The sequence below is a fragment of the Magnolia sinica genome, chromosome 19 (assembly GCF_029962835.1).
Source record: "Magnolia sinica isolate HGM2019 chromosome 19, MsV1, whole genome shotgun sequence".
Classification (NCBI taxonomy): domain Eukaryota; kingdom Viridiplantae; phylum Streptophyta; class Magnoliopsida; order Magnoliales; family Magnoliaceae; genus Magnolia; species Magnolia sinica.
The window spans coordinates 16,674,985-16,684,893 of NC_080591.1; the positions used below are offsets into that span (position 1 = coordinate 16,674,985).

Genomic DNA, 9,909 nt, shown 5'->3' on the forward strand with positions numbered 1-9,909 from the left:
GAAAAAAATGGACAATAGCAAATGTGGGATGTTTTGCATGTGCTGGGGCTCATGGGGCACATATAAGGCAGTTGAAGATGGACTGTGGCCTATATGGGTTTTAACTCTTGAGAAACCCATTTTCCCTCCATAGTAGGAAAATGCCTTTCTTGGAGGAGGAAATGGGAATATTAATTTGTTGATTTTCCCACAAAGAGGGAAGTGGGAAATGGTGTTTGGTAAATTCCCGCAAGGAAAGTCTTCACAAAGAATGAAAAATTAATTTCATAGGAAATGATGTTTTCTTTCTTTACCTTTCCCTTTGCTCTAATCCAAACATGATAGGAAAAGTATCCATATGAAATCTTTTAAACCAAAGTTGGATGAGGCTGCGTTTGAAAATGAAAATGACAGGAAACTAAGAGATATCTAAAAGGAAAAGTAAATAATAAAATTGAAACTCTTAAGCCATGTTTGGTAGATGCCTAAAAATGAGTTATTTCATTTTAGTTTGAATTACTTATGCCTTGGAGATCTGGGTATCTAATACATAATTATTGTTAACTGAAATGAGATGAACTGATATTTTGGCTTTTACAAAACAGAGCTTGAAGTAATTAGATTTACCTTATAGTGCCCATCCTCGCTAAACATTTAACACTGATATGCAAGTTCTTGGAATCTCCACTTTCTCTCCTACATCTAAAATATTTATTTTGGAGCCTAAAACCCACGAATAATCAATGGTCACACTCGGTTCTCATACGCTAACACATCTCTTCAAATAAACAGAATACCAGATGAATGCGTACTTAATTGTTCTTTTATATAACTTGCTTTTATACTTCTAACCTGTATTTCTGAAAATAGTTTGAGTACTTGCGAATTTTTAGAAATTAAATATATTATTCCATATGACGACTAGTCATCAACAAAAGTTAAAAAATACTGATAGTCATTCCGGACGCACATATTCAGAGGTTCACATATATCACTGCATATAATTTTGAAAAAGTTTTTCAAATCCAGTTGTCTTACAAAATGGTTGTCTAGTTGCTTTTCCTAACACAATATTTGCAAAAGGGCAAATCTATTTTTGCAAATATTTTTAGTAATCCATCCCATGCTAAGCTAATCATTTAATCTTTTCTTATGTCCCAATTTGTTATGCCACTTAATAGACTCAGATACAACATTAAAATCCGATGCACCAACAAAAGACAAGTTGCTTGATATAATGAAAAACTATTTACAATACTTAGCTTTAAAAAAACCTTCCATAAATTCTCTCCAAGCAAGTATTACATTGTTTTTTCTTGGTGAAATTCTCTCTTTATAAAATCGTACATTAAAATTATCTTTAACTAAATAGCTAGCAAATATTATTATTATTTTATTTTTTTTTCATTTCGAGATAAAAAAAAGAAGTCTTTAAGTAGTAGAGAATTATTACCTTTTACTAGAGGCGATAAGTACCAACTCTGATGACATCATCTGATGCATTGTTTTCCAAATACAACTTATGACGTTCGAGTGAGATAGTTCTAAAGTACACAAAACCTCATATGTCATTTGTCACGTGCCTAGTTACCCCTTAATCCACAATCTATTAATTAAAGGTTATGTCAACTATCAACACCTCTGTACAAATACACTAGTAGATGGAGAAAAATTATCATTTTATGTTCGAGGCAAGTCCTAGCTAAATGATCTTATTTTTCACTCACAAAACAGGAACCATCAGCCTATCCTCTGGCTCTTTGTTATTATCTTTTCTTGGTTAGATAAATTAAATATACATTTCACGGGACTATAGCAATTGTGGATATTTCATGAGTTGATATCTAGTTGGATACGACCGATTTTTAAATGGATATGGTTAATACCGTGGTAGTTGTGTTGGTAATGAGGTGGGTATATACAAAAATAATGAGGAATGGATTACTGGTAGGGTAGATTAGATTGACTACTAGGAGCACTCTATCTGCCTGATTTCCTAAACATTTTTTTGATTGAATTCCTCTTTTAACTTTTGGCAGCAAAAACCACACTACTTTCACACTCAACAACTTTTTGAGTAAATCTCATATTCTAGATACTGGACTAAGTCCTTGGCAGTCTTGATTGCCTCGTTATGATTTAGGAAGTCTTCGATATGGGATCAAGAATCTAAAAGAGATAGAAAGATCACTATAATTTTCTGATTTTACGTCAAAAGACATCCTACATTTCGATACTTTGTAGATGTCTTGAATGTTATTTTGTTGTCTATTTACTATAGACTTTCATTGTCGATGTCATGAAAGGTTGGGGTGGAATCCCTTTCTAAGAGAGAGGGAGGACCTTGTGGCAAATACTCTCTACTATTCTCTCTTTGGCAAATATGTTCCATTATTAAGGGGCGCGGAGAGATTGAGGAGGATGTTTCACATAAAATTCAATCAGGGTGGAAGAAATGGAAATGTTCCTCTGGTGTTTTATACAAGTGTTGTGCACCACTCAAATTGAAAGGAAATTTTTATAGGATGACTCAAGACAAGCCATGCTTTATGGGACAGAATGTTGGGCTGAACATGTTCATAGTATGACAGAAATGAGGATGGTGAGATGGATGAGTGGCAAGACGAGGATATAATTAGAAATGAATGCATTTGAGGGAATTTGAGAGTAGCAGCACTACATAATACGTGAGAAAAAACTAGACTTAGATTGCTTGGTCATGTATGAGGGAGATGACTGCGCCAGTTAGGAGTGAGTTGGTACAAGTTGAACGCTCTAGAATGGCAATGGGAAGACCCAAAAGGACATTGGTGCAGGTGGTAAGAAAAGACTTGTAGACCTATGGCCTAACTGAAGTTATGGCCTTTGATAGAGTGGAACGGCGGAAAAGGATTCATGTAGCCAACCCTGATTAGTTGGGATAAGGCTTAGATGATGATGATGGAAAGAAAGGAACAATCACATAATTAATGATGTTAAAGTGTCAATTGGCAATGTAGTAGAGAGAACCAAAATTAAGATAATCAAGTGGGCCACTATTACACCCATGTTTTGAGAGGTTGCAAGGTAGGTCTGACCTGTATGTCAATTGGGATTTGGTGGTAAATAGTGATGAGGTGATTGTTGGGGATCTGCCTAAATGGAAGTTAGCACCAATGGTCTGGTCAAAGTTCAACTTCAAAAGCTTGTGTATTGGTTTCTGGGCAAAGTGGTATTGGCAAAGTGATTAGAGATGCTAAAAACAAGGCTCTTGAAACATTTTCCTGTCCAGCAGGGCAAGGCAATTCTTGAAAGCAGAGGCCATGACTCTTAGAGAATGTTTGAACTTTTCCTTTTTTCAAAGATTCTTGGTGGTAATCAATTGTTGAAGGTGACTCCAAGACCAAGGTTACTGGACTGCGGTTCACTCTGGTACATGTTTCAGGAAAGGGTATGCGTATTTCCTTCGATACATAGTATGCTAGTGGTAGGATCATGTGGGTTGTTCCAATACATACACTAAATGTATGGAATATACTTTTAAATATAATTCATATCACAATTTATATCTGAAATTATGATTGTTATTGTTATAGACCATTCATGCGTATTATTATATCATGTGCATGCTACTGAATAAATCAAAGTGTATATCTCTACTTTGTAAGTTTAAATTTGCAATTCAACCTAATCAACAATGAGAGTATCGAAACAAAATTTTGGGTTGCTGCAAATAGCGATCTGGATCACAAGTGACCCATAATCCGGATCGTGCTATTCTTAAATGGAAAATGTAGGGGTTTGGTGATTCAGATAATATACAAAGAATAAACTCAGTTGGAAGAATTTATCGACATTGACGAGGAAGAAGATAGCAGTGAGGCATTGAATGACCTTTCCTTTCTTTCTTTTCTTTTTTAGGACGGATTTAATTAAAAGAAAGAGGGACATTGGGAAATAGGGAAAAACTTCCTAATATAGAGATGGCCATAAGATGCCTCATTAGCCTCTCTGTATTAGGAAGGCTGGGAGGCAATGCTAAGAGTTTTTAAAAGGATGAAAGAAAGCTTCCGAGCATCACATCGCCTTTTTGGAGAAAAGGCTAATGAGGTTGTGGGTGTTTTGGCCTTCTCTGTATTAGGAAGTTTCTCCCTATTTCCCTCTTTCTTTTAATTAAATCTGTCCAAAAAAAGAAAAGAAAGAAGGAAAGAAAGAAAAGAAAAAGAAAAAAAAGGAGGTCATTCAATGCCTCACTGCTATCTTCTTCCTCATCAATCTTGATAAATGTTTCCAACTCAGTTTATACTCCTTGTATTGTTGGAAAGCCTCAACCATATATTTTGTAGCTAATTAACCTCTTAGAAAAGTTGTATCTATCCATCATTCCCTTCAATGCCCTCCTACAAAGGGAATTGCACAGTCAGCATTGACAAGGAATTGACTGTATGCTCACTATATATCTTATATTACCATGGAATTTGTTACTTCAAGCTACTTGATGATAATGATCCACAAAAGCACTTCTTAGCTCAGTACTATCATAATTATGTGCATCATTAGTCACTGGGGATTGTAGAGCAAGAACATTTTTATGGTTCCATATTTTAGAAACCATATGACCACCGGAGAAACTCGATGAAAGGAACATTAGCAATTTGCATAAATCACTCAAAACTCTTGGGAAATATGATAGTGCAACCAAACACAAATTTGAGGTTTGAGATTTTTTTTTTTTTTTTTTTTTTTACACACGCACACACACCCCCACACACTCACGCTGGTGGGATTTCACCACCTATGGATACTCGAACCCTTGACCGGGTGTTGAAACTCCTAAGAGTATACCACCTGAGCAAGAGTAAGGATCCACTTGAGGTTTGAGATTAGCATATTGGCAATCCCAGCTTTGTATTGTTAATAACATTTGTGTATGATGAGTGATAGGCTTCACTGATGTTCGAGTTGTCTACTTAATAATCATGTACAAATTCCCCTTTTATAATATTAATAAAGCATACCCTCTTAAATGTCTCTTGTCTATATTAATTTGATGTGTAGGGACTTGCTCTAGTTGATTGTTTAGATAGCTGATGGTTTAGCTAAATTATCTTACTTTATTTTTATATTTAGCCCAACTAATGATTCTGATTTCTATCACATCCAGACCTAGAAGCATGCAACAAGAACATTAAAAATTATACACATCTAGGGCCACTAGTGGCCAGCCTGGGCCAAAAACTGAGGTCCGGCCCGTCGATAGATCTATACATGAGTGTACCAGTGGATCTTGTGTTGGGGTGCTTTGTATAGAGTGTGGTTAACATTCTTCTATTGTATTTAGGGTGCAGTTGGTATTTCATGATATACTGTGAAATTTGGTGGGCCTCAATTAAATAAGGGTAGGATGAGTTTGGTTGCATCAAATATCATAAATATTCATGATATTTCATTCCAATTTGGTGCAAATTTTGATGATATTTCAAGAAATTTTATACAGCCAAACCAACCCTAAACCAAGTGAAATTTCACTTGATAAATTGAAAGTGATCATCATTGTCAAGAGAATATAATAGATGGGGACATTGAAAACACCTTATTCTTCTTACTTGGGATTAAACCCTCCCAAAGAATCAATAGAGCCTCCTAAGCATGTCTAAATACAATGTAATACAAAAGAATACAGAGCGGGCACAAATGCTCCCAAAATCCTATGCCACAAATGCAAACAAGGATTTTGTTATAGGGCCTCACCAGTAATCTGAACAAGAGCACATACCATCTTTGAAATGATGAAATCGGGTGGAATCTCTAACTATAATTTCCCGGCCAACAATCTTAGATATCAGTTTCACGGCCTTATGGCAATCTCCACAAATCCGCAGATTCTTGAACACTTTGAGGGTAATGCCAGGCGCTGAGTTGATGAGTCCCAATGCAATAGCCAACCTTTCACTGTGGTAACAAATCAAGTTCTCCTTCATTTCCTCCCTTACATCATGGAGAACAGAATCAATATCTGGCATGTATCCCTCAAGCTTCATCTCTACCATTAACTGGTTCAGTTTTGAGTATATCTCATCTGCTTGCGGATGCGAATAGTCGCCCGCCACAAATTCATGTACTCTATTCCGAATTTCAATCCAACTCTTCCCAGGTTCTTTTCTTACCCCAGTCGCTCTCATCAGTTTCCTAACCTCAACAACACCCTCCCATTTCCCTTGCGACGCATAGATGTTAGAAAGCAATACATATGCCGCAGAATCACCAGGCTCTAGAGCCAGTATCTTTTCCATTGACCTCTTCCCTCTATCAAGATCACCATGTGTCCTGCAGGCACTCAGCAACATTCGCCACACCAATGGATTTGGCCCATTTGGTATTCTGTATATAAATTGTTCTGCTTCATCCAACCTCCCGGCCCGGCCTAAGATATCAACCATGCATGCATAATGCTCGAAACCAGGTATAATCCCATACTTCTTCTCCATCGCATGGAAAAACATCTTGGCTTGGTCTGTCAGCCCTGCGTGGCTGCAAGCTGTCAATAAAGCAACAAATGTTATGCCATTTGGCTTCACATCTAATCTTTCCATATGATCAAAGAGTTCAAGAGCCTCCCTGGCACAGCCGTTCTGTGCATAACCTCCGATCATCGCACTCCAAGAGACTATGTTCTTAGACGTGAGCTTGGAAAAAACTTCTTTTGCTTCCTTTATGCTTCCGACTCTAGCATACATTGTTATCAGGGCATTGGCCACAGCGGTATCTGTGGTTATCCTCGATTTCAGAATCAGTGCATGGAGCTGCCGGCCTTGCTGTACTGCTGTTATGTCGGCACACCCAGCAAGAATGCCAGCAAAGGTGAAATTATCCAGTTCTAATTCATCTTCCCGCATCAAACAGAGGAGCTTCAGAGCCTCATCCCCGTTCCCATTCTGAGCAGACCCCACAATCATGGAGTTCCACGTGATCAAATCTTTATGCTCGATTTCATCAAATACATGTTTAGCATCTGATATAGCCCCGGATTTTGCATACATATCAATAAGGGCACTTCCCAAAAAAGCATCCGGTAACAGACCTGTCTTGATCAAATTACCATGAACTTCTTTACCAGTTGTGAGCTGTGCTAGCGATGTACAAGCAGCTAAGATGCTAACAAAGCTGAATTCATCAGGCTTGATTCCTAGGTTTCTCATTTCCAGGAAGAAAATCAGGGCCTCTTGAGATCTATCATTCTCAACGTATGATTGAATCATTGCATTCCAAGATATGAGATCTGGCCTGGAAATGTCTTTGAAAGCCTGCTGAGAGTCACCAACTTCTCGATGTTTGGAATACATGGTGATGAGGGTGTTTCCAACCGAGGCATCAGTGTGGAGCCCAGTTTTAACTGTTAGCGCATGAAGCTGCTTACCCTCCATCATCGATTGAACCACCATTGCCTTGAGCAAGATGGATATAGTATACTCATCTGGACAAATCCCCACCTCCTCCATTTGCAGAAAAAGCTTCAGACCTTCATCCACCCGGTCGTTTTCCACACATGCGGCTATCATGGTGTTCCACGTCACTATATTCCGGGCAGGAATCTTATTGAAAACCAAGTTTGCAACTCTGAGATTTCCGCATTTTGCATAGGCATCAAGAAGAGCACTCCCAACAAACACATGGGCCCCGAACCCACTTTTGGTAATCTGAGTATGGAGCTGTTCAACTATTGCTGCATCTCTCAATCCCAGCACACTTCCAAAGGAAAATTCATCGGGTATCAAACCTTCCTTTTGCATCTCCACAAACAAAAACAAAGCTCGATAGCTGCATCCATTTTGAGCATTTGCAGAGATGATAGAATTCCAAGAGACCTCATCCCACTCGATCATGTTTCCGTACACAGTTTCAGCATCTTCCAAGTTGCCCAATTTTGCATATGTATTAATTAAAGCATTCCCGACTTGAATGCAATACCAAAAACCCATTTTTATTACATGGGCATGAATTTGTTCACCATGTTTCATATTCCCCAACCCAACAGAAGCCCGTAAAGCACTCAAGTACGTCGACTGGTCTGGAAGCAGGCCTGCATCGAGCATCATTTTGAAGAGACACAGAGCTTCAAGAAAGTGCCCGTTTAAGCAGTAACTTGCAATCATGATGTTCCAAGACACAGTATTCCTCTGATGCATTCTGTCGAACTGCGCACGTGCAGTGTCTATCTCACCACATTTCACATACAGATTAAGGAACTGGTTTTCCAAGAAGACATCGGGCTTGTGGCCAACGTTGGCCATGTGAGCACGAAGCCGGGCCCCATCTTGCAGCGACTTTTTGGATATACATAGAGAAATGACAGAGTTATAAAGTGCAGGATCGAGCTTATCTCCATCTTTCAATGATGAATCTAATGTTAGCATAGCTTTTTCTACATCAAGCCAGTGCCCATGTGTGGAAAGATTATAGTCAGATTTTGTTTTTTCAATCAGAATCGGGAAATGGGTTCCCTGCCAATAGATGATTTAGATCAATAAAATTAGATTAAATTAAATTAAAATTTAAAAAAATGGAAATTTCAAGCTGTGCTTGAAGAATGGAAAGAAGTGGAATATATGATGCATCTGCAGCTTTTCAATTATAACTACTGTTGCCGATGATTATTCAGTGATCCAGACCATTGCTCTGTTGAATCCCACCATGTATAGACCAAACCCCAACAATCACCAAGATCAGAATATTCTGTTATATATCTAGTTGAAAGTGGACCGTTGTTGTATTTCGCCTCTCGGTCGTCCATCTGTACGCCAAAAACAGAAACATTAAGATTGGGCTATCAAGGAGATTTTTGGGGGCAGATTCCATATAAATGGTGAAGCGCAACCAATCACGGGCTCGATTAGGAAAATATGGGTTCTACTTATCAGAATCCAAAAAAGGCATATAAGGCAGAAAAACGCAGGACGCCCGTAGTATAATAATTACTGTGGAGAAAGGAAGAAATACCTTGGGAAGGTGTCGATTGTTCGAAGAAGCAGAAGAAAAAGAAGATGTTTGCTTGAAGCAGTGGAATTGAGGAGTAGATATTGCCAAAGGTGGAGTAGCCATGGCTTCAGGAGCTTTTCCTCCCCGGAAGAACGTTGGCCTGTCAGAGTTTCAAAAGAATAGAGAGAGGATTTTTGTAATAGAAAGATCGAACAGCCGTGGATATGGATGTAATAGTCGGGAGAGTTTTCTACAATTAGCAGCCTCTCTTTTTGCTATATGCCAAATAACCCACTATCATTTTAGTATTGCGAAGTGAATCCTCTCTATTTTTATAGAGAGCGAAAAACACCTTATGTATAATTTTTATTAGAGTCTTGACTGTTACAGGAAACAATTGACCATTAAATATTACTATTAATAATATAAATAATAAAACTTTTGTCCTTATCTTTGTAAAGATGAGAGGTTTTCAGTTTACCCCTAAATAAAAATAAAAGAGGTTTCCATGGTGTTTGAACGGCTTTGATTCACCATTTTGTACATTTAGATTAGATGCCTGGATGATCCACCATTGGACGGTTTAGATTATGTGGCCATGTTTTCACCCTCATAAGAAGCGCTTTGATGTCAACTATCCACTATAAGAGTCAGCTGCAACATAAGTATAGTATAGAGTGTTTTATAACCATGTATGAAAAAGGGGAGCATTTGTACGACGATATTGGGAAGAAAGGGGTTTTTCAAGCCAGGAACAGTGGTGGTTGGCCATTGAAAACTTCTTCTGGGCTATAAAAGTTTCGGATCAAGCTGATATTTGGTTTTCCCCTTCTCTCAGGTCTGTGTGAACTTATTAACATATTGGATGGTAAATAAACATTAAGGTGGGGCTTAGGAGGTTTTTAATGATGGGCATTCAACCAGCATTGTTTCCTATTGACTGGTCCACTTGAGATTTGGATCTCCTTCGTTTTT

General features: G+C 38.1%; 1 protein-coding gene across 3 annotated transcripts; it reads right to left on the reverse strand.

Moving 5' to 3' along the window:
- Positions 1-5,534: 5,534 nt before the first annotated feature.
- Positions 5,535-9,253, reverse strand: LOC131235054 (pentatricopeptide repeat-containing protein At4g21065-like). Of its 3 annotated transcripts, none has more exons than XM_058232151.1 (2): positions 8,956-9,253; positions 5,535-8,459 (listed from the first exon to the last, which is right to left on the reverse strand). In XM_058232151.1, exons 1-2 carry the CDS (start codon positions 9,055-9,057, stop codon positions 5,706-5,708), a joined length of 2,856 nt encoding a protein of 951 aa, XP_058088134.1. In that variant the 5' UTR covers positions 9,058-9,253; the 3' UTR covers positions 5,535-5,705. The 3 variants fall into 3 exon arrangements, with proteins under 3 accessions (XP_058088134.1, XP_058088135.1, XP_058088136.1); XM_058232152.1 differs by having other exon boundaries at positions 5,535-8,282; positions 8,956-9,252; XM_058232153.1 differs by having other exon boundaries at positions 5,535-8,749; positions 8,956-9,251.
- Between the last annotated feature and the right edge of the window lie 656 nt (positions 9,254-9,909).

Coding starts and splice junctions, on each gene's coding strand:
- LOC131235054 (XM_058232151.1), bottom strand. CDS start 9,057: ATGGCTACTCCACCTTTGGCAATATCTACTCCTCAATTCCACTGCTTC. Junction 8,460..8,955: donor ACAATCGACACCTTCCCAAG/GTATTTCTTCCT, acceptor ATCTATTGGCAG/GGAACCCATTTCCCGATTCT.